Source organism: Neomonachus schauinslandi, chromosome 1 (assembly GCF_002201575.2).
Source record: "Neomonachus schauinslandi chromosome 1, ASM220157v2, whole genome shotgun sequence".
NCBI classification, from domain to species: Eukaryota; Metazoa; Chordata; class Mammalia; order Carnivora; family Phocidae; genus Neomonachus; species Neomonachus schauinslandi.
This window is the reverse complement of record NC_058403.1, coordinates 211,175,057-211,199,465: the sequence shown is the minus strand read 5'-3', so window position 1 is coordinate 211,199,465 and position 24,409 is coordinate 211,175,057. Positions and strand designations below refer to the sequence as shown.

Below are 24,409 nucleotides of genomic sequence, written 5' to 3'. Positions count from 1 at the left end.
CCTCGGGTCAAATAAGCTGAGCCAGAGAAGACAGGAGACAGCCCGAGGGTCACACGCAGCGCATCCTGGCCCGCGGCAGAGCTGTGGTTTACCTCAGGGCGGTGCGGGGCACGGGCAATGCTAGGCAAGGGCTGGGCCCGGGGCCAGGACGCCCTGAGTGCTCCAGAACCCACATGGCCCCGAGCACTGATGGCAACAAGCCCAGAAAACCAGGCCAGGGGACTCCTCTAACCGGCCCAGACCCCCCCACCCCCCCTGAAACTGCTGCCACAATTCAAGCCTTGCTCACAGCAGAAAAACAGATCACGACCTCCAGGGCTCCCAAAGGGGACCCCATAAGCTAAGAGCCGGGCAGAAGCACTCACAAAATCACGGGGCTAATTTCCAAGCAAAGAACAATAAAAAAGATCTTGCCTCCGATCCCTGCAGAGAGCCCAAGGAGCAAAAATATGGTCCAGGAGATGAGAAATGAAATGAAACATCGGGAGAAACTTCTAGGAATCTTCTAGACAAGGCCAGGTGGCCTGAGCTCCCAGGCAGGCCAAGGCTTGGTGCTACGCCCTGGTCCTCCACTCACCTCTCCTCCCCAGAAGCGGAGAGAGACCGCAGAGGAGGTGGGGGACGAGAAAGAGGTTACGTAAATGCCGCCCTTCCCATCCTCTGCCAGCTGTGCTGGGCCTCTCCACTTAAGAGTTTACACAGCTGGGGAAATGAAAGTGGATTCCAAGCCACGTAGGCCAGGTCCACCTCCAGTTTCCTTCTGCCTGTCAGCAGGACACCTCGCAGACCATGAGGCCACCAGCACACAGCCCGGGAGCTCCGGTGCAGTCACGGTCAAGGCCCCAGGGGAGGTCTGTGATCTGCAAGCTGGTGCTCCAAGAGCCAGGACCGCTATCCCCCCCCCACCCCCCTGCCCCGGCCCAGCCATCCACCAGAGACCCAAGCAGGGCCTGTGACGAGGGAAGCAGACAGAAAGCAAGAGGGAACTGCAGATTCTCAGTGCTGGCTGCAGGTCTGGGAGCGTTCGAACGAACGACCACAGAGTGATGAGGCAGGAAGGAAGGCAGGCGCTAAGGAGGTGAGGGGTGGGGGCCTGCCAAGCTCCAGGGAGGAAATGCCTGAGTAGCCCTGGGGACACACGCTGAGTCCCCACAGGTGGGGGTTCCCTGGAAACAGCAGGCCGTCCTCCGCCCTACAAGGGCTGCCCCTGGCACGTCGGCCTTCCGCGGTCACAACCAGCCTTACACAGACTCAGCAGGCAGCCCAGCCTGTGCCCGCCATGGACCCGATGCACTTGAGAAGGGGGACTTGGGTCTCCATCAGTGACCTCCTAACGTGTCTACCCACCGGAAATGGAGCCTGAGTCTGGGGAATGATTCATGTGCTCAGCATCACACCTGTCTTCCAGAACCTCCTGAGTTCCCTTCCTGCCTGATGGCTTGTACTTGCTAACTAGATCGCGACCTCCAGGGAGCCCTGGAGGTCGTGATCTGTTTTTCTGCTGTGAGCAAGGCTTGAATTGTGGCAAATGAACCCAGGAGGGATAGAAACTGACAGTGAGGGAGGTCCACTCGGCAGAGGACTTGCTGTGGTCTTCATCTCATGCAAGGCCCCAGACACGGGATTCACCAAGTGCCCAGGCCTCATGTGTATAATTATGATTACTTTTCACTGCAACCTCGACCGCTGGGCTCAGGGGTCAGCCACATTTGGGAGGCTGAAAAGTAGGCTCAGGTCAAATGACCTACCCAACGCCACCCCCACAAGGAAGCAGAGGGGAGCCCACGTCTGTTGGACCCAAAACCCACATCCTCACCACCCGGCCAGTGGTTCTCAGCTGGGGCTCATCCTGCCTGAGGGGGCACCGGGCAATGTCTGGGGTGTTGCTAACATTGAGGGATTGGGGCCAGGAGTGCCACTCAATCCCCTACAGAGCCCAGGAGGGCCCCCACAGAGAATGACTTGGCCCCATGTCAGTAATGACCAGGCTGAGAAACCCTGCACTAGCCCACACAGCCTCCTCATTCAAAATAGCCAGTCTTGGGGAAATGCAGAAAGGTAGGGGGTGGCAGGTGGTGGCGGGTATCTTCCCAGACCTATGACATTGTCAGAAATTCGGGAACCTCTGCCACGTCCCCACAAATCAGGGCTCCCGAGGCCACACCCCTTACCTTCTCCAACCTTCTGTGTTCTCGTGGTCCAGGCGGAGCTTCTTAACCTTCCGCATTAACCACTCGGCTGACCTCAGGAGGGTTGGGGAGCCTGTGAGCAAAGAGACCCCCGGCTGCAACTCCCAGCAGTCTGGGAGTGCCCGCTCTCAGCCATCCTCCCCTTCCCATTTCTCCAGGGACACCCAATACCAATGGCGTTCTGATGAGGCCCTGCCCGGAAATTCGAGAGGGTGCCTGGCATTTGCCAGAAACCAGCATCTTTTTTGTCATGCAGGTGCAGTCCTCCTAAAGCGAGAAGTCCCCGAGAAGAGAGGAGTTTCAAATGATGCCAAGGACGCCATCCTTGGTGCTCACCAGAAACAGAATAATCCCTAGTTCCCCACTATGGCCACCCTCTGATGGCCTTCCTGACCTCACCTTCTCCCCTTGCCCTTGACCATGATCTCCAGCCACGCTGGCCTTACTCTCCCCTACACACACCGACTCTTTCTCACCTCAGAGCCTTTGCTCTCACCAGCCCTGCTGCCTAGGACGCCCTCCCCTGCTTTCTGTCTGACCCATCCCCTCTTCTACTCCGCGTCCTGGTCTCACCTCTTCAGAGGTCTTTCCTGGCACCCAATCCAAAGTCGCTGCTTTGTCACCCCCACGCAACACCTGGTCCTTCTGTAGAGCACTGAGTCTGGAATAGTGGTTCTCAAGGGGGATGACTCTGCCCTCCCACCACCACCCTGGGGATGTCTGGGGACATCTGTGGTTGTCTCAACTGCAGGTGCTCCTCGCATTGAGTGTGCCGAGGAGGAGGAACTCTGCATTCTTTATTTGGGGGAAAAACTGAGTAAGATCCTTAGGCCGTCACTAGGCACTAGAATAAATCTCTGATGGGTCAGATGGTATAACCCCAGCGTCCATGAGTCACCTCCTCCCTCCCTCCCACTTAATTCACATATTTAAATGGTGCAACATCCTAGGACCTCAGTAAGTCAAATGATTATGGAATATAGAGTCCACTGGGGGTCAACTGATTCCCCTAACCCAGTGGGCCAATTCTGCTCCCAGGAGCCATTTCTGGCTGTCACGACTGAGAGGCATGGTACTGGCTTGCAGACCAGGGAGGCTGCTACAGTGCATAGGACGCTCACCTCCACTCCCCACTGCAAAGAATGATCTGGGTGCTGAGGCTGAGCACCCCGGCTCTGGGTGAGCGAGCACTCTTCACTGGAATGTCAGCTCCAGGGGGGCAGGCCTGTATCTGTCCTGTTCCTTCTGTATCTCCAGAGCCCAGAAACATGCCTGGCACACACGAAGCATTTTTGGTCAAATTAACGAGTCCCTGTCCTCCCCTGAATGCTGTCTAAAGTCAAAGGGAGCCCTGGTTTGGTCAGCAACCAAACCCCTTCTTGAGGAGGAACCAGGCCCCTGGTGGGCAGGTGCCCAGATGCTTCAAGAAGAAAGCAGCGCGTGGCCCTAGGACTGAGATTGTAGGGGAGAGATGAAGCCAAATGTCACCATAAGCAGCACTGGTCTCACTCTCAGTCCTGTGGTGAAAAGAGGGGTCGCTGTTGCCAGAGAGATATGGGTTCAAAGCCCAGCTCTACAACTTCTGGTCTCTGTGACCTTGAGAAGCCACTTAGCCTCTCAGTTAAGTTAAATTAGGTTAAGTTTAACCTCTCAATTAAATTGTGCCTCAGTTTCCCCAGCTACTTAAGACAGTACCTACATCGAGGGCTGCTGTCAGAATTAAGTGCTCAAGTAAAATCCTAGATATGGCAGAACCTACATGACAGCTAACACTGTCAACTAAACAAGTCACTGAAAATCCCGCCACGGGGAGAACTGGACCAAAGCTCCTTTTAGAGCCAGGATCCCCACCAAATGCTGACTGAGCGCCAGGCACCGTGTTAGGTGAGGGGGGGGATGCAGCCACACCTCCGCCAGATCCAGTTACAGTCAGCATTCCCCCTCCACAATCTTCCAGGGGGTTCTTACTGGGGCTACTGGAGGGCGATGCTGGATGGAAATAAAAGTCTCCAGCTAGGGCACACAAAGCCACAGCCACTGGCCTGGGTCCCAGCCAACCGCCCAGGGAGGGCAATGACCTCAGGGTTGTAGAAAACCACTTCCTGCAGACTTCTGAATCCTGGAGCATGCAAATGAATCCCACCAGCCCACACGCCAGCCATCATGGTCACCCCACCCCGGCACAACTGACCTTCTAGAGGGTCCAGAAAGCCTCCATTCCAGCTGCAGGCGGCGTGGGACACAGACCTGGACAGAACAAACATGTCATTAATGCAGCAGGTTAATGGAGAGACTGGCTAACAACTCGCTCTCCTTCCACACGGGAGTCCTGACTGCCCAGCCTGATTAAGGTTCTAGAGATACCTCACAGCCCTCCAGTGCTGTCTGCATGCCCTGAGCTGCAGCGGCAGAAAAGACCTCCCATGTGGCCCAACTACACCACAGTGCACACCTCCAGGGCTTCGGTCCCAGCTCCTAGAAAGCACGTTGGTTCTTGCCACTGAGACAAGTGACTTCCTCACGGTGGGGGGCGGGAGAACGGCAGTGGTTGGGGTGGGGAAAGGGAACGGGGCACTTCTGATGGCTCAGCTGCAGCATGGATGGGGAAGTGTCAAGGCTGGTCTAAAGCTGCGTGGGAAGAAGGTGGGCGGCTGGACCCGGCCGGGAGGAAGCCTGAGAGAAGGGGCTGGCCCCTGTAGGGGTGCGGGCTGGGGGAGGCCAAGCGCTGGGGCGGGGTGCGGAGGTAGGGGCAGGAAGCAGATGCAGGAGGTGGCCTCCGCTCTCATACAGGGAGCATGTGTTTGCATGGGTAGGGGACCTCCAGAGGCTGCGGGGAAGGAGAGCGCTGTGGGTGCGGCCACTCCCGGAAGGGACCACAGCCAGGCGGCTTGGGCAGCGACGGGACGACCGGGGAGGCTGGGCCGGGGAGAGGGGAGGTGGCCCGCCACCGCAGGAGTAGGGAGAGAAAGAAGGGCTGACGAGGGCCCGGGGCTGAGGGGAAACCGAGCCAGGGGCTGTTGGAACCGGGAGTCCGGTCCGCGGCAGGGCCGGGGTGCGGAGAGGCGGGGGCGGAGGGCACCTGGGAGGGAGGCCGGTCAATGGCGGGTCCAGGGTCAGGGCTGAGGTGGGGCCGGTCAATGGCGGGTTCAGGGTCGCGGCCGAGGCGGGACGGGGCGCACGGGCGCTGCTCACCGGGCTCGGGGCCGGCGCGGAGTGGCGGCCGGGCTGGGCAAGGCGTCCCGGGGCCGGAGGGGCCTCACACTAGAGGCTCCATGCCCGGGACTGCGGCCCCGGAAGTGGCGGGCGCGGGGGACAGCAGCGGCGGCGGACACGGGAGAGCCGGCGGCTCCGGCCCCTTTGACCCGGAAGTTGAGCGGCCCAGGCGGCGGCCTACGATTGGCCACCGCCCGGGCGGTACCAAGGGGCCCGCGGCGCTTGGGGGGAACGCCGCCGGTTCGGCTCTGGCAGCCAGAGGCTTGGAATTTCCCTGGGGCGGCATCTTCCGGTGCAGGGAAGAACACGGGAGAGAGACACCCCCATACAGTTTGGTATCACCCAGCCAGACCCACAATACTCCTACTAATACTGTCTAGAGAAGCCCGGTTTCGCCGCAGCGTTGGTGGTATAGTGGTTAGCATAGCTGCCTTCCAAGCAGTTGACCCGGGTTCGATTCCCGGCCAACGCAACCAGAGCTGTTTCTTTTGTACTTTCTTACCATAGCCTATTTAAACTTTCCTGCTAAGATCCCCCAACTGGAATTTTTTATTACCTTGAAATAACTTTTAAAACGACAGGCGAAATCTAAAAGCCACGGCACACGAATCAGTGTCGCATTTATTCCGGAGTAAGCTTTACAATGCTGCAGTGAGGGAAAAACGCAAGTGTGTTTCCGCCCGGGATCGAACCGGGGACCTTTCGCGTGTGAGGCGAACGTGATAACCGCTACACTACGGAAACGGGTAGAGGGCTTCGCTCCGGGGGCCGCTATAGAGCACGCGGTTTCGGGGATTCCCGCCCTTCCGGAGCCCGCGGGCCTCCGCTGGGGGCGGTGCGTGCTGGGGATCTCCGAGAAGCGGGGCACACACACGTCCTTATTACCCCACCGTCAACGCGGAGCTAGCTTGTCAGCATTTTAGATCAACTTTTTTTTTTTTTTTTTTTAAGAGCTAGGAGGACAGGAGGGTAATGGCAAGAATTTAGGGTCACATTGCTGTAAAATCTGTCTCCTCCCCTCCACCCCAAAACCAGGATTAGAGTGGGGGGAGCGAGGCAGTGGCCTCAGCTTCAGACATTAAGGGGGTGGGCAAAAAACCGCAATAATCAAGGTAAATGATATTTTGAGGCACTATACCAAGAGAACCTATTAGTGGCAAAATAACTCCATAATGAACAATATATCAAAACGACAAATCGAGACAGGTTTTGGCAGTGCCTCGCCAAGTCGTAGTGGGGTCCGAGGCAAAAGCAAGAATGTGTGCCCCTCTATGCCTGTTTTAGCGTATTTTTGAAAGGCAATTTCTCCCCAGAGCATCTTCGAGAAAATATTAAAACTTAAAAGTAGGTGTGTTATGATTCAAAACCTTAAGAACTTATCGTAATGTCACTTTTCTGCGTTTACTGGAAACAAACACCATCAATCACATTTTCAACATTTACTTCTGGGGAAAAATTAACCACTGGAAATTGCGTAGAACCCCCGTTGAGAAGGCACACATTTTTCCTCACGCCTCAGAGCCCGATAGGGCTCAGCCCAGCACTGTTATGGCCACAAAGCATGAAGACCCTTCTGTATTCGTTTCCTACTGTCCCTCTGACAGAGGACCACAGACAGTGGCTGCAAAAAACCACAAGCTTACTACTATACACAGTTCTGGAGACAGGAGTCTAAACATGGGTCTGGAGTGGCTAAAACCCAGGTGTGGGCAGGGCTGGCTGCGGGAGGCTCGGGAGAGAATCGCTTAGCCTGCCTTTCCCAGCCTCTGGAGCCCTGATCACCCCAGCCTCTGGTTCTGTTGGTGCCTCTCCTTCTTTGATTTGGACATTCTTGCCTCTCTCTTGTATGTGACTACATGAAGCCCACCCAGATATGCAAAATAAGCTCCCCATCTTGAGATCCTTATTGCGTTTGCAAGGTCTCTTTTGCCGTGTGGGGGAGCATATTCACAGGTTCTGGGGGTTAGGATGTGGACTTTGGAGGAGGGCAGTATTCTTCTCTCCTTATTGGACATCATTCCCTAACATCCTTTTTTGACAGCAGTGTAGTATTTCATTCATTCATTCATTCATTCATTCATTGAACAATGATTTACTGACCACCTACTATGCGAAGGGGGCAGGGCAGCAGTCCCAGCCGTCCTGGGGGTGGTGATGAGTGGGCTAATTTCAGGGAAACTTAGAACCTCCTCATGCTGCTCTGGCTACAGCTTCCAATCCACCTCTCCATACACCTCCTCCGCCTCCCCTTCCCTCCCTGGTGGCCCAGGCTGGGACCCCGGCGCTCTTCCCTCCACACCTGTACCCCTCCCAGGCGGCCTCCTCCTCTTTCTGAGTTCAAACCCCATCTACGCCTGGTGGACACCCACAGTCCTGACTCCACCCAGGCCTCCCCTGAGCTCTAGACTGTGGGTCTAGCTGACCCTCAGTGTCTCCATGCAGGGTGTGGAGGGTGTCATGGGCATGCCAAACTTATCATGGTCCAAACTGAGCTCCCTACCTTTTTAGAACCTGCTTGATATGGACTGAGCGTTTGTGTCCCCCTAAATCCATATGTTGAAACCTACCCCCCAAGGTGATGATATGGGGAGGTGGGGCCTTGGGGAGGGGTTTACGTCAGCAAGGTAGAGTCCCCATGAATGGGATGAGTGCCCTAATGAGAGAGGCCCCAGAGGGTTCCCTGCCCCTTCTGCTATGTGAGCACGTGGGGAAAGGACAGTGGTCAGTGACCCAGGAAGAGGCCCTCGCCAGACACAGAACCTGCCAGCACCTTGGACTCCCAGCCTCCAGAACTGTGAGAAATAAATGTTTGCTGTTTATAAAAAACAGTCTGTGGCAGTTTGTAGTAGGAACCTAGCCAGACTAAGACATTGCTCCTTCCTCCATCCCCCCAACTGAGCTGAGGATGGCTCCTTCCTTCCAGATGCTCAGCAGAACCTGCGAGCTGCCCCGGGCTCCTTGCTCCCCACCCACATCCAATCACTCAACAAGTCCAATCAGCTCTGCTTTCAAAGCACACCCAAAATCTGATCACTTCTTCCCCACTGGATGGCCATCTCCCTGGTCCACCCCATCACCATTCTGTGCCTGTCCCCTCTGCCCTGTGCCCTGGCTCATGCCCTCCCCCTCACAGTCCATCCTCCCCACAGCGGCCACCAGAGGGCGCCTGTGAGCACCCGAGTGAGGTCGTGTCCTCCTCTGCCCACAGCCCTCTAGGACTCCCACCTTCCTGGGGTAAAAGCCGAAATCATCCCCGAGGCCCATTCAGCCCTGCACGAAGACCTCCGCGGATCCTTTGCTGCCCTCACTTCTCTCTCCTTCACCCAGCCTGCTCCAGCCACACAGGCCTCCTCACTGTTCTCCAACTGTCAGGCAGAGCCCTGCCCCAGGACCTTTGCACGGGCTGTGCCCTCTGGCACAGGCATTTTCAGGGCTCATTACCTGTCCTCCTCCAATTCTTGATTTCAATGTTACCTTCTCAGAGGAAACTTCCCTGAGTTTCCCCCACCTTGGCATCCACAAATTCAGTATCTATCACTTCACCATGTTCTTTCAGTGGCTTATTCGTCTCTGAAACAATCCCATTTGTAGATTTGTTTGCTTGTCTCTCTTCTATCTCCTCCACTGGAGTAAGGACTCTACCAGTGCAGGGTTTGGTTGCTTGTTTGTTTGAATCTATTTTGTTACCTATGTGTCACTGTGGGTTCAGTAAACATTTCTTGAAATTATGAACAAATGAGAGTTGGCCAGAGTAGAAAAGGCCTGGGAGTGGGAATAGAGTAAGACAGGTGGGCTTCCTGGTGGAGGGGAAGTAGCTCAGGAAACATGTCATCTCCCCTGTGAACCCCATCAAGGCCCGAGAGCTCATTCATCTGCCAAAACAAAACAAAACACAAACAAAAACTCCTTTAAAATGATTTCTTGGGTCATTCAAGCACACATGGGGCAGCCAGTGTGCTGGGTGACAACCCGTTGCTCCCCCTCTCAGCCTGGGTTTGCCAGCGAGGCCCTGCTGGCAATCTGGGGGAGCTGACCATCTCAGAGAGGTGCCCAGGCTGAAAAGGACAATACTTCCTTCTTTCCACCAGATGTCAGCAGGAACACGACCGCCAGGCATCATGCAGTGTCCCCGGCCTCCCAACACTGCCCCTCCTGCTGCCCTAACCACCCTCCCTTCCAGCCCCATTCTGAGCCCCAGACCTCAGCATCTCAAAGTCGGATGCTCCACTCCCCCAACACACACCCCAGCATTTGCAGGAGTGTCCCTGTCCCCAAGCAGGCCACCACGGCAGGCGGGATTGCTGGCCTGTCCTGCCAGATGTCTACCCATTCCAGGAGTTGGAGGGAGGAAGTGGAAAGAGAAAAGAAAGAAGGGAAGCAGAGAGGGATTCAGTATTTCCAGTCTGGGAAATGTCTGTTGCAAAGGTTGGCTGCATCAGATCCCTTTGGACGTCTGAGAATAACATGCCCAAAATAATGGAAATACGTGCTGGGAAACATTCTAAGGAAATGTCACGCTTTAAACTCATTTACTCTGCCCATCAACCCCATGAGACAGGCACTATCAGCAGCAGCATCCCCCTTTTAATGGTGAGGAAACAGAGGCACAGAGAGGTTAAGCAACTTGCCCGAGGTCACACAGCTTATAATAATGAGAGTCGAGATCCAAAGGCCATGGTGTGAGACTAGGCCACCTTCTACACAGACGAAGTTCAAGGTAATCAGATATCTGAAAAGAAAAAGAAAAGAAAAGCCTTTTGAATCTGAACCAGCCATTAGAAGATCTGCCCTGAGCCTTATCAGGGTCATGAGTATATTAAGACATAGTAGTCTGACGGGTTTCCAGGCAAAAGAACAGAGACAGCCCAAATGTGCCCCCACAGTTTGGGGGAGCCATGAAATGAATGAGGAGGCCCTCTGTCTTCTGAGCTGGAGCAATTTGGGTAGTTGTATGTCCTACCCTGCGATTTATAGAGATCACCATCCAAAAAGGATAGATATAAATATGTCTGGGCATATGCACAGAATGTCCCTGGAAGGAATCGGTGAAATGGGTCGCAAGAATGGCTGGCTATGGCCTTTGGGTGAGCACGGGGGTTGGAGGCGGGGGGCAGGACCGACTTTCCACTCACACACTTTTATTCAAGTTGAGTTTCTATTTCAAACGTACAGAAAAGCATGTAGGGCAATAGAATAATGGCTTTCATACAATACCCTCTTTTTTTTTTCACAACACATTTAGATAAAGAATGTCCCCCACCCCACTTGGCAGCTCTAAGAGAGAGCCAGGGGAGTGTGTTTGTGGAAAGAGCCCCGCTCTGAGACATTACAGTTAAAGAGGGCTAACAACACATGGGTCTGGTTGTTCTCCCCTGCATGGGCAGACACGGGGAAGTACTCACTCTTGGAAAAGGGCTGGAATCCAATAGGAGACATCCCTGCGGTAGCTTCTGGTCATCCCTGAACCCGACTGCCTGGCACAGAAGTGAAGTTCAAGACAACTTAAAATAAAGGCCACTGGACCTTTCCAAAGGGGTGGGAGAAAAGCTTCTCTTGCACCCTTTTATCCTGGCAAATTTCTGATGAACCAAGTGTTAATTTCATAATGAAAACCCATTAAAAATGCTAAGAATATAGAATATTTGCTTTGAGTTGTTTAAAAGACATATTTAGACATTTGTGATAGAATCAGTATCCTCTGTGAGCTGGCACTTTTTCGATGAAAGATTAATAAAGAAATAATGATAGTTAACAGATTAGTTAAATAGTGATGGTTAAGGGGCCAGGTCCCGAACTAGGTGTTTTAATCACTTCTTTATCATAACTGACCTGATAGGAGTCGAGATTCTCATTATGCCCATTTTATGGGTGGGGAGAGTAAGGCTCAGAGGTCCAAGTGACTTAAGGAGCGGTTCATAAACAATCTCACTCGCTTCACTCCCACAGCCGACCCTGTAATAGTGCTATTTCAATAAGAGGAATTTTTACTATTGACAAACACTTCAAAATTAAATTATTTGTTTCTTCAGTGTCAGAAGGGCAATAATCCTGTTTACTCTCAATACCGTGCTGGTACTACTTTGACTCCCCCAGGAGGTTTCAGTAGCTGAGAATTTCCACTCCACTTTACAGTTGCAATTTTCACTGATTTATGAAATGATGCCTTTTGTCTGCAACCCCTCACAGTTCCTGCTGCCTGGGGCGGGGGGGTCCTTTAATTCTGTCTCGCACATCATCACAATAGGTAATAACCTACTGAAGACCCTCTGGGCAGAGTAGATATTGTCCTCACAACAGCGCTGGGAGGTGGGATTACTGATCCCATTTTACAGGTGGAGAAACTGAGGCCCAAAAAGATGAGTCACATGGTTGGCCAGCAGGGGAGTGGGGATTTTAACCCTGGCATTCTGATTCCAGAACTCACATTTCTAAGCCTCTCCACAGGTAACCCAGTGCCCGTAAGTATAGAAACCAGTCAAGAAATGACAACAAAGTCAGCCTGTTATTTTTGCCATGGGGATACAGGGATGGTAGGTAGAGAGGCAGAAGCTCTGCGTGGTGGGCAGAGGCTGCAGAAGGGAGAGACTGGCTGACTTGCATGGATGAGACTTTCCTCCCTGCTTCCTTCCTTCCATCGCCGCCCCTCACCTCCGTGCCTCTCGGGGCCATTACATTGTTCGGGGATATTAGCTCTGCACAATCAAACCAGAGCACCCTGAAGGCTAAATGTAGGGAGAGATGATAAGTCAGAGCAGGAGTGATGGAGAGACTTAAGAGAGCTCCTCTTAGTCCCCACGTCTGTCTCTCCACATCCCCACCCCCACGAATCTGCTGGAATTTCCCCAAGACTGGATTTCTCACGCATTTCCCGTGGGGAGCCTGGTAAACTCAACCTCCCTGAGCCTCAACTTCCTCATCTGTGAAATGGGGATGATATAGTGCTATCTCCTGGAGTGTAACGGGGGGGGGGGGGGGGACACGACATAAACGAAGGGCAAACCGCGGGGCTTGGCACATAGTAGGTGCTCAGTCCAGAGTGTCCATGGCTATTTTTATGTGGCCCCAGGCCCCTCCAGGTGGGTTCTGCCATTGATGGGAAGCGTCATCACGCGGACACTTCTCAGTGCCTCAGAGGCAACATGAGGATTCTCCCCCTAATGCTCACCCTGGAGTCCACTATGAAGAAGAATCTGCTACCCAACCATCGACAGGGCCCAATCATCAGGAGACAACTTCCACTATACATCTTTCACCAAATTATCCAGTTCCTCCGCTGCATGCTCTCCATGCACCAGATCTACTCCTCGCCCAGCTCATTCCTGGTGGGTCCGTAACAAATAAAGAGCACCGACGTGCCAACAAGCACAGCTTGTCTGCAGCCACCTGCGATAATAGGCAAGACGGGTCCTGCCCTGACCTCTGTTGTCTCATCTGAATAACGGGGGTCACAGCAGCACCTGCCTCCTGCGCACTAATTGGGCAGTGATGCTGGGAAGGGCTTCCCAAGTCCGGCAACTGGTACTGAGCAATTCAGTGGGGCTGAGGCCTTGCCCTTTCCCTGTTGTTCAGCCAGCCCCCTCCCCAACTGCCCCTTGGCCATGTCCCCTTTCCCTTCAGGGGTCTTCTTGCCATTTCAGCTTTTCCCCAGCAAGGCCCACGTATCTCACCTGTTGCTCTGTCCACAATGCACAGCCTGTGGTGTTCAGGAAAGACATTAATTCTATGAATGAACAGACTCCCTTCTAGAAATTTCTCTCCTTTGAGGAAGTAAGGCCGACTTGCCCAAGAGACCACTGCCTTCACTCCTCTCTGCTCCCTCCGCTCACCCCAATGACAACCCTCTTGTTGGTCCCTTGACCACCCCCCAAACACACGGCTCTGTAAAACAAGGAGCCCTGTGTGTTATTCCCTTTGGGTCCCCCTTTCAGAGCAAGCCAGCTCTGTCAGCAGGACCCTGACCCACCTGGAACACACCCCCAAACCCCACCACAAAACTTGACCTTGAATTTGGGAGGGAGTAAAGAGACAGAGTGGGAGAGGAAAGCAGGGCTACCAGAGGGACCCGTTGGTGTCTCGGGGCACTGGGTAGGGGTCAGTTTGAGCAGGGGACACAGGGGGACGCCGGTTCCTGCAGTCCACTGCTATATAACCTTTTCCTAGATGGCAAAACTGAGGTTCACGGGCCTTTCTGCTCTTTTGTGCCCTCTGCTGGTGGGGGGAAGGGAGGCCTCTGGAGCCAAGACGGGCTGGGCAGAGCAGGAGGGTGGAAGCAGGGGTGGGGGCTGCTGAGACAAAGCAGGGTAGGAGTCTGTTTATCAGCTCTAGCCCCTGTCTTCAGGTTGAATTAGACCAAATGACAGCGACCCGCCCTTAAGGACAGCAGGCTCCGGGCATTTTGTCTCCAGAGCAAGCTAGTGGTGGCAGGGAGGGACTGAGGGCTGGGGGGCCCTCTCGACAAAGGAGCCCCGACAGCTAGCCAGGCAGGGAGACACAGGAGCTGCGGGCCGGGCTGAGCAGAGAGCCAGTGAATTCACCTCCACAAAAGCCAATTAAAGCCGGCAGGGGGCCCAATAGGAGACCCAGGAGAAAGAGGGGGAGGAGGCCCCCACTGAGCCTGGTTGAGGGGCACATGGAGAGAGACCTGTGTGCAGAGACACGCAATGGGGGCATCTGGCCCCCAAAACGCAGAAGGGGCAAAGTTCTATCCTTCCCTCCCCTCCAGCTGCTCCCACCAACTCCTGATTAGGAAGACAGGGAAGCCAAGGAGACCCAGAGGATGACAGGGCCCGTTGGGGATAAAAAGCATGAGGGACAGCCCAGGAAGCACCCCCTCACTTCATGCCCCTTGGCCGCCCAGGAGAATGCTGAACAGGTGGCTGGATCTCCTTGATCAACAAGGGTTAGCTGGTCTGTCCCTTGGTCAGCCATTCCTCATGGGGTCCACTCCTCCAGGCAGGGAGGTGGGGCGTGGGAAGGACCCTCCCAGGGGAAAGCAGGCCATGCCTCCTGGAAACCTTCCAGGAATGCTGCAGGCTTCACTGGGGATTCCCCAATGCCCAAGTGGGATCCCCTCCTTCTCCCCTCTCTGACTCCCCCAGCCCCTTTTGGAACTTCCTCCCCTCCCTGAGCCCCACCTCTGAGACCTCCTTTCCTTTGGCCTCTTCTCTGAGCCACACTCAGACTCCCCCTCTTTCTGAGCCCCCTCTCGCCTGCTGAGTCCCCTCCCCTCTTCTTCCTCTTGAGATCTCTTAGTCCCCCATCCCTGGGACTTGGGGCTGCAAGTCCTCAACGGGGCCTGGCTTGAGAGGCTCCACGATTCTTACCCAGACAGGTTTCTGGGATTTGGGGGTGGGGGGGAAGGGCTCCCATCCATTCCCCCTTCTCAGCAGCAGAGTAGGGGTTTGGGGGTCTACAGTTAACATTTTGTGGGTGACATGGGATGGAGGGCCACAATTTGGGACTACTCTGTGGCTGTCAGCTGTGGGTGGGTACACCTGGGGATTTGGTGCACGGAGAGGGGAGCACAGCTTGTGAATGAGTGTGTGTGAGCCTACTCACAGGAGCTGCCATCTGAGTGCACGCACACGCGCACACACACACACACACACACGTGCTTTTGCCCACAGCATTGGTGGCTAGGGGGACCCAGAGACTCAATGATAAGAGACAGACAGATTTGGGGAAAAGTTGGGAGCAGACACCTGTGTAACAAGAACATCCTGGAGGAGGGAGAAGCAGGTGCAAAGCCCTGGAGCAGAAACAAGCTGGCTGGTGGGACATGAGCCAAGGGATGGGAATGCTGAGCAGGGAGGCTGGAGAGATGAGTAGCGCCTGAGCCATGGGGTGGCCACAGGGCTTAAGAGAGCACACTCTGGAGCCACACTGGGGCTTCAAAGTCAGCTGGCTAAATCTGGCTTCAAGTGACTTTCATGCTCCATGCCTTATTTTCGCCACCTATAAAATGGGTATGAAAGTATCTGCTTTCAAAGATGTCAGGAGGTAAAAGGGGTCAATACAGACAAACTCCTTGGACCAGATCAGGTACCGGGTGTCTAGTGAGTGCTCACCACACATTGGCTGCTAGTGCTGTCATCATTATTATTATGGGTTTGATTTTCACTGTGATGGGACTCATGAAAAGATTTTAGGTGAGAGAGGACAGGACCAGATTTACTATTTGAAAGACTTCCTTGGAGCCCTCTGGGGAGCCCAGAATGTTCCATGCAAGCAGCTGGATGGTGTTGTTACACCATCTACACATATGTATAAAACTCATTGAACCGAACACAGAAGACTAGTCTACTTCACCATGTGCAAACAATGTCTCAATCAAAAATAAAGAAACACCAGAAAAGTCCCCCTCTGGGGACTGAGTGAAAGAGGGCTGGGGTGGGGAATAGGGTCTTTGCTGATGTCATTAGTTAAGATGAGGTCATCCTGGATATAGCGTGGGCCCTGGATGGATCCCAAGCAAAGGAGAGGACAAGGAAAGAGACACACAGAAGAAGGGGAAGATAAGACGGAAGCGGAGGCTGGGGGATGCACCTACAAACCGAGGAACACACTGGATTTCAGGCAACCACAGGCAGCATGGAGAAAGGCCTGGGTCACTTTCTCCCTCAAGCTTCCAGAAGGAACCCACCCTGCTGACACCTTGACTTAGGACTTCTGGTCCCTAGGACTGTGAGAGTAGAAATTTCTATGACTTTAACCCCCTGAGTTTGGGGTACTTTGTTTCAGCATACAGGAAACAAATGCACCCCATGTTATTGTATCCCCAAAGTCGAGCTATCTGTAGAAGCTTTAGAAGGTATAGAAAGCCATGCTTGTGCTGTGTTCCAGACTCGGTAAGACAAACTGCATATTGGCGCTGAGGACACCACAGCAGCTCAGCTGGTGAAGCAGCTCTACATCATCTGACATCTTTTTTTTTTTTTTTTAAGATTTTATTTACTTATTTGTCAGAGAGAGAGCACAAGCGGGGCGGGGGGGGCGGGGAGCAGCAGGCAGAGGGAGAAGCAGGCTCCCCGCTGAGCAACGAGCCCGACGTGGGACTGGATCCCAGGACCCCGGGATCATGACCCGAGCCGAAAGCAGATGCTTAACCAACTGAGCCATGCAGGCATCCTGTCATTTGACATCTTAAACATACATTTTAGCTATCATCATTATCATCAATAATCAGAAGAAAATAGCAGCCACTCATCATTCCACTCCCCACTGGTAACTTTTTGGGGAACATCCTTTTAGATTAAAAAAAGAAAAAAGAAAGAAAAGAAAAATGTATTCAGGCACCACGTATGGGTTATTTGAACAAACCAGTTGTGTAAAGACATTGATGAGCCTTGATGGGTTATTCATGCTATTAAGTGATTATTGCTAGTTTTTTTTTTTTTTTAAGAGTAGTGATGATGTTGGCAGTATACTTTTTAAGAAGAGTCCTTATCTTTGGAGACTATTAAAATATTTGTGAATGAGATGCCATGTCTGGATGGGCCACAAAACAGGGCCTTGGGGATGGGCAGATGGCGACTCACTGTTCTGCTTTTTTCCCTTTGTGTATGTTTGAAAGTTCCCATAATCCATTGGTTATAAAACCCTATGACCCAGCCATTCTGCTCCTAGGTACTTGCCTCAGAGAAAAGGGAATTTATATTCATGTAAAGGCTTGTTTTGCATGAATGTTCATAGCAGCTTTTTTTTTTTTTAAGATTTTATTTATTTATTTGACAGAGAGAGAGAGCACAAGCAGGGGGAGTGGCAGGCAGAGGGAGATGGAGAAGCAGGCTCCCCGCAGAGCAGGGAGCCCGAGGTGGGACTTGATCCTAGGACCCTGGGATCATGACCTGAGCCGAAGGCAGACGCTTAATGACTAAGCCACCCAGGCGCCCCCTTGCAGCTTTGTTTGGCATCAACTGCTATATAATAAAGAATGTATTTGGTCTTTGTCCCAGGTTCCTGAGACATAACCTCTAGATCCCTGATGTCTCCCCAGGGATAGGAGTGTTTGGTTTTCACCCCAGGGCTGGGCCGCACCCCAGTTTACACAAAGGAGACAACTCAGGTTGGGGGCTGTTCATGCAGGAAGCACCAACCATTTGGTTAGATGTCAGCCTGACCTGGAGGGGTTGGGGGTGCTGCAGACTGAGCTCAATCTCATGGCCAACAACTGGATCAGTCAGACGTATGACATGAAACACCAGTAAAAACTCGGGATGCCGGGGTGCCTGAGTGGCTCAGTTGGTGAAGCATCTGCCTTCAGCTCAGGTCATGATCCCTGGATCCTGGGATCGAGCCCCGTGTTGGGTTCCCTGCTCAACAGGGAGTCGGCTCCTCCCTCTCCCTCTGCCCCTCCCCCCTGCTCATTATCTCTCTCTCTCTCAAATAAAATCTTTAAAAACAACAACAACACACCACTGGATGCCAAAACTCAGACGTGTCTGAACTGAGGACAGTCTAGTTGGAGACTGTGCCCTTAGCTTATGGGGTCTGCAATAATTCCAGGTGGTTACTGTCAGAATTTGTAGTATATTACATTGTAGAATATCATGCACACATGCACACACACACACACACACACAAACTGGAAATGACCCAGATGTCATTTCAGGTGATTGCATAAACTGTGGTATGTCCATACGATGGAATACTACTAACCAATAAAAAAGAACCGACTGTACATCGCACAACAGCATGGATGAATCTCACAGAGTTATGCTGAGCGATGTAAGACAGACAAAAAAAGTACATACAATAAAATTCCATTTATAGAAAATCCTGCGTGACCCCACTCCCAGGAGGTCCCCAGAGGAGTGCCGTCCGCAGAGACAGAGAGGAGATGGTGGGAGCCAGGGCTGGGGCAGGGGGTGGGGAGTCCGTGCTTCGTGGGGACAGAGTCTCCGTGTGGGGAGATGGAACGTTCTGGAGATGGAGGATGGGGGTGGTCGCACAACAGTGTGAGTGTGGTTGATGCCACTGAGCTGTGCACTTAAAAATGATTAAAATGATTAATTTTATGCTATATGAATTTGCCACAAGTTTTTAAAATGGAAAAGAAAAGCCAAAATTTTAAATAGATAGTCCAGGAAAAACCCCGTGGCAAAGACTGGTTTGTCTGTATGGTGTCACCTGAAATATTGCACTCAAAGCAGTTGGCCTTTTTCTTCATAGTTGAGTTTCAGGTCCTGGATGGACGATAAAATGGTGTTTGTTGGTCTCATCTCAGCAAAACTCCTGAGTCCCCTTAGAGGCCCCTGAACTTGGGCAGTCACACCAATGGCCGGTTTTAAATTCTGCCCAGAAACAGTTAGTTCTTAAACGGTGTTCCCCAGGCCTGACATGCAACCTCCAGGGACTTGATTAGCACTCGAGAGAGGCCTCAGAGTGGCCAAAGAGAACAGTGGCTGGGGGATTAGAAGGCCACTGTCCCCAAGACCCAGATGTCCCCTTCCAGGAACACTGTATTAACCATGCCCTTTAACTTCTCATGCTCCGACATCTGGGGCCTTGCCGACCCTGGAGATCGGCCTCTCCCAGAGCCAGCTCGTTCCCAGAGTTAGTAAACAACCTGCCCTGAGTAGACTTTTCAGACAAACTGGCCAATCCAGAGCCCATGCCCTCTCTGGGGCTCTCACACCCAGGTTTACTATCTCCTGCCTGATCCCCTCGGACCAGCTGCTAGACAACTAGGAACAGCTCCTCAGTCCCAGAGCCCGCTGAAGTTATTCCAACGAGCCCATCCTAAACCTGCTAACCCTGCCTTACCCTTTTCTTCCTGTGGAAACCACAATCAAGCCTCTTGCCCGGTCTCACCCCCACGGCCTCCTGACTGCCCCTGCTGCTTCCCTAAGTGGCCCTGTACGGTGTGGTGAGCCCCTGCCTTTCAGAAACCTTAACGAACTCGCTTTTCAAGGGCAGTCCTCTCCTAATCTACTGGCCTTAAGATGCCTCGAATTTTCTTTTAATACACTATCTTTAAAAACCCGTTTACTGGGGCGCCTGAGTGGCTCAGTCATTAAGCGTCTGCCTTCGGCTCAGGTCAGGATCCCGGGGTCCTGGGATCGGGCCCCGCATCGGGCTCCCTGCTCGGCGGGAAGCCTGCTTCTCCCTCTCCCACTCCCTCTCTCGCTGTGTCTCTCTCTCTGTCAAATAAATAAATAAAATCTTTAAAAAAAAAAAAACCCGTTTACTTTTTATAAAATTTTGGTAAAATACATGTAAAATTTATTTCTCGCCATAACCATTAAGTACATTTGCACTGTCGGTAACCATACCCACCACCCATCGCCAGATCTTTTTCAGCTACCCAAACAGAAACTCTGTCCCCATGAAACACGAACTCTCCATTCCCACCCTCCCTCTAGCCAGTACAGTGTGCTTTAAAACACACACATTGCAGAATTCTCCCACACATGTGTGCAGCTGTGGTACACAGGATGTCCTTATGGCATCATTGAAAAGCCACCAAAATGTTCCCTAATAGGGAACTGGCTAAATCAATGATACATCTGTAATTCTGGAATGCTGGGGGAAAAAAAAGTAGAATCTGTGAAATAGGGAGCTGGAGGTTCTCACTGAATGGATCTAGAAAAATCTCCAAGATGGATTGCTAAGTAAAAAAAAAAAAAAAAAAAGGCAGGGGACCTAGGTGGCTCAGTCGGTTAGACATCTGCCTTCTGCTCAGGTCATAATCCCAGGGTCCTGGGATCGAGCCCCGCATCGGGCTCCCTGCTCAGCGGGAAGCCTGCTTCTCCCTCTCCCACTCCCCCTGCTTGTGTTCCTGCTCTCGCTATCTCTCTGTCAAATAAATAAATAAAATCAAAAAAAAGAAAAAAAGCAGGGCACAGATCTCACACAGGCATAGAGCAAGCACAAATCATGTTACTTTTTCTGTAAAAGGATAGCAATACTGTATCATATGTTTGAAACTTGCTAAGAGAGTAGGTCTTAAAAGTTCTCATCACAGGGGCGCCTGGGTGGCTCAGTTGGTTGGGCGACTGCCTTCGGCTCAGGTCATGATCCTGGAGTCCCTGGATCGAGTCCCGCATCGGGCTCCCTGCTCGGCGGGGAGCCTGCTTCTCCCTCTGACCCTCCCCCCTCTCATGTGCTCTCTCTCTCTCATTCTCTCTGTCTCAAATAAATAAATAAAATCTTAAAAAAAAAAAAAAGTTCTCATCACAGGGGGGAAACTTTGTAACTATGTGAGGTGAGGGGTGTTAGCTACAGTTACTGTGGTTATCATGTTGCAATATATACAAATATGGAATCCTTAGATTGTATACTTTATATTAATACAATGTTATATGTTAATTATATCTTAATAATAAGGGTGGAAGCAAAGGGTGTTACACATACACAGACCCCCAAAAAAGATATGAGGAGTAAGAATATGTTTTTCTAGGGGGTGCCTGGCTGGCTCTGTCAGCAGAGCATGTGACTCTTGGTCTTGGGGTGGTGAGTTCAAGTTCCATGTTGGGACATAGAGCTTAGCAGAGTCTGCTTCTCTCCCTCTGTCCCTCCTCACGCTGTCTCTCTCTCTCTCTCTTTCAAATAAATGAATAAATCTTAAAAAATGTTTTTCTAGAAGAAAAAAAAGTGCTTGTCTGTGGACCTGGGCAAACAGGGGACAGAGCTGCATCTTGTCACACATCGTACATCTCCTTACATTCTTCTATGTGTAGGTGAATTATCCATTTTATATAAAATTCTTTGTTACAGATTATATAATATATATATAGAATATGTATATATTATATAATCTATATAAATAGTATAATGCATAGTAAGTTGCATCTATATGTATCACATAATACACACACACACCAAAAGTATATATTTGCATACGTATATTTGCCCCAATAAGACTAAAATCTCAGAAGACAAAAGAAACCAGTAGCAGTGGCCAGAGTGGGAGAAGCATCTGGGTGACCAGGGAGAGACTTTTCAACATAAACTCCTTTGTGCCTTTGGAATTTGGTTCCAATGCGTGGAGGACTTATGCAAAAATAGATCCTATTTTTAAGAAGAAAGAGTGGTAGATTTATATGCACTGATTTGGAGTGATGTGGGAAATGGGTTCAATGAAAAATCAATGAATTGATTTTTAGAAAATCTTTGTAAACTTAGTAAAGCAAATCTGGAGGAGGGAAGGGTGGGGAGGAGGGAGAGACAGGGAGGGAGATCCAGCCTGAGTTCTCAGAAAGTGTCCGCCACATTGTTCACTGAGGCCGGGATGTCTAGAAAGTTACTGGTAGGGATGGAGGGGACTCTGGCTCCTTAATTAGTGTTTTAAACAACTAAGAGAATATGATGACCTTATGGTTAATCTCTCCCCTGTGTGTTCCAAATCTTTGCTAATGAACATGCATTGCTTCTGTAAACTATGTTTACAGGGCTTCTAGGGTCCCCTGCAAGTGTCCCCAGGTAACACGGATCATGCTGCTGTGAGCACGCACCTGTGGGTTTCCATTCTCCTGAGTAGATACCTACCATTTATTGGCAGTTTGTGCATCTTCCTTGGAGATACGTCTATTCAAATCATTGGCTTTTAAAACTCTTTTTTCTTTTAATTGTTCCTTTGTTTCATTCTTTTAGAGTTCCCAATCACCCTGCCTGGCAAGGAACCGTTCTTCTCCCCACTTTACAGATGAGGAAGCAGGCTCAGCGTCTTGGCCAGAGTCACAGAACAAGAACAAGTCATGCCAGGTAGGTGTGACCCTGGTGACGGGACAGGGGTGGAGGGGCTCCTGGGTGGGTGCCCCACCCACGGAGGAGGGATGGAGGGGCTTCTACTCCAGCTCAGTGCAAAAGGAAGCCCCCCGGGGCCTTGGACAGAAATGGAAAGGGAAATGGGGAACCCATCTCCCTGGGGAGGCAGAGGTTTGTCTGGAGCCAGACCAGCCTCACCGTCACCCACCCCCTAACATCCACCCCTGTCTGCACACAGAGGCCCGCACCCACGTGTTAACTCATGGGCCACGCTGACACGCGGGCAAGGGTACGCATGCAAATGCAGGCACACGCAGGCACCCACATGCACACGCAAACACACCCAGCCACACACAAGCATACACACTCTGCTTCTGAGTCTTCTAAATCAAAGCTTCGGTCAGATCCCAGCTCAGGCAAGTGGCCTCCCTGTCTCCTCCTGGCTGGGCCTCCTGAGCACTAGTGTGAGTGTGTGTGTGAGAGAGAGAGAGAGAGACAGAAACGTGGAGATGGTGTAAGACCACAGCAGAGGACGAGAAATCCAGGGACAGAGACAGACAGCAGGTGGACAGGGGGAGATGGAGAGGACAGGAGGCCCTCCCTTTGTTCCCTGGCTGAGCTGGCCTCCTACTGCAGTCCTCAAAATAGGCCCTTGAGATGAAGACTGTTTGGACTGAATTTTCCAGAAGAGAAGGTGGAGGCTTGGAGAGACCAAGCCCAACTATCAGTGGTGTGACTGGGGTCCCTTTGCAAATCAGAGGCTGGGGTCTAGGCCATTAGCTCTTGCTGGGTTGGGCCACACACCTTCGTTTTGCTTTCTTTTAAGTGGTTTCACATAAAAATCCAGATCACCATCTTCTCCAGAAGAAAACTGGCAGATCAGGCCAGGCTGGGCTTACTTTCCTGCCAGTGACCCACTATGTGGCCGGCCGTTGTTTCGTGCGTCGTGTGTGATTGTCACATCTGTCTCTGCCCGTGCCTGCATGTTTGCGACTCTGAGTCTGTGCGTTTCCATGACAGGGTGCACCTGACTGTGGGTGTGAGTGTGTGTGTGAAGGTGAATTCACAGCCCACACATGTTGGTACGTGGTAGCCACGTCCTAGGGGGGCATTTTTGCAGCTTGTGAGTGTGCGCGGGACGGTTTATTCATTTTGGGAGTGCTTGCCCTTCTAGTTCTCTGGGTGTCCCCGTGTCGTGGGGGAAGTATGGTTTGCTTGCACCCCGGGGTGTCGGGATCGCTTGAGGCTGTGCGGTGTATGGGAGTGGGAGTGTGTGTGTGTGTCCTCTGATCTGCGTGTGCAGCCGTGTTGGAGAGGTCTGTGTTTATGTGCGTACGTGCACGTGACTATGTGTGCCCACGTGTGTGTGAGTGTGGACACGTGGATCTGTGAGCACGTTCGCCGACATGCACCCCCCATGTATCTGTGATGTGTCTGTGAGCACGTGTGTGGACACGTGTGCAGATGCTGTCGTCTGTGCGTGCGTCATGTGGGTGCGCATGGGGACGGAAGTACATGAGCCTGTGTCTGTGTAAATACGTGTGTTACGTGCACACGTGCCTGTGACCGAGTGAGTGTGCGTGCAAACATACGCCTGCACACGTGTCCGTCTGGGCTTCAGTGTGAGTACATGTGCGCGTGTGTCGGTGACCCCATGCGACACAGTGGACGTGTGTTTGTGGCTGTGGGCGTGAATGCGCGTGTCCCCGTCTGTGACTGCAGGCGTGAGCTTAGCTGGGCTTGTGTCTGCTCTGTGTTGCGTCACTGTGCCCATGACCTTTGCTCATGGCCTCGGGCACTCCTGCTATGACTGCGTCGTCCGTGGCCCTCTCCCTCCGTGTTTGTGGCTCTGGGGGCACACCTGTGTCCCAGGGACCTGGTGGGATGTCCCAGGAACCCCCTGAGCAGCATAAGGGTGCCTGTGGCCACAGGCCTGTGTAGCTCTGGGGTGACTCGAGTGGGAGTGTGGGGGTGGTGCTCTCTGAGGTGTGCAAGTGTGTGTGCAAGGAGGCCCCACTCCCGGGGTCCAGTCCAGCCTCCTGACCCCTCCCAAGCAGCCCAGTGCATTTTCCCAGGACACCCAGGCCTGCAAGGGAGATGGGTCCCCCTCCCACCTTACTCCCTCCCTCCTCCTCTCCTCCTCACTCCCTCCCCTTTCTCCCATCCTCCTCCACTTCCCTCTCTCCTTCTCCCTCCTCTCTTCCCACTCCCAGCTCTTTAAGGAAAGCAGTGGGGAGAAGTGGCCGCAGGCTGCCATCAGCTCCAATAGGCTTAAGTGGCCCATTTCCTGGGCTGCCTGG

The 24,409-nt window shown here is 52.5% G+C and overlaps 1 protein-coding gene and 2 non-coding genes across 4 annotated transcripts in view; 1 reads left to right on the top strand and 2 right to left on the bottom strand.

Moving 5' to 3' along the window:
* Window positions 1–5,517, bottom strand: part of DPP9 (dipeptidyl peptidase 9) — a 39,745-nt gene extending 34,228 nt beyond the window's left edge. For both annotated transcript variants that reach the window (XM_021705005.2, XM_021705002.1), the window contains exons 1-3: window positions 5,382–5,517; window positions 4,381–4,436; window positions 2,172–2,262 (exon numbers count right to left, since the gene is read on the bottom strand). In XM_021705005.2, the coding sequence (XP_021560680.1) occupies window positions 2,172–2,227 (56 nt within the window). In that variant the 5' untranslated portion in view covers window positions 2,228–2,262; window positions 4,381–4,436; window positions 5,382–5,517. The remainder of the gene's footprint in view (window positions 1–2,171; window positions 2,263–4,380; window positions 4,437–5,381) is intronic.
* Window positions 5,518–5,802: 285 nt separating this feature from the next.
* On the top strand, window positions 5,803–5,874 carry TRNAG-UCC. The gene has a single exon. It is a non-coding gene; the product is annotated as a tRNA-Gly (tRNA).
* A 199-nt stretch (window positions 5,875–6,073) lies between these two features.
* TRNAV-CAC lies at window positions 6,074–6,146 on the bottom strand. Its single transcript has one exon. It is a non-coding gene; the product is annotated as a tRNA-Val (tRNA).
* Between the last annotated feature and the right edge of the window lie 18,263 nt (window positions 6,147–24,409).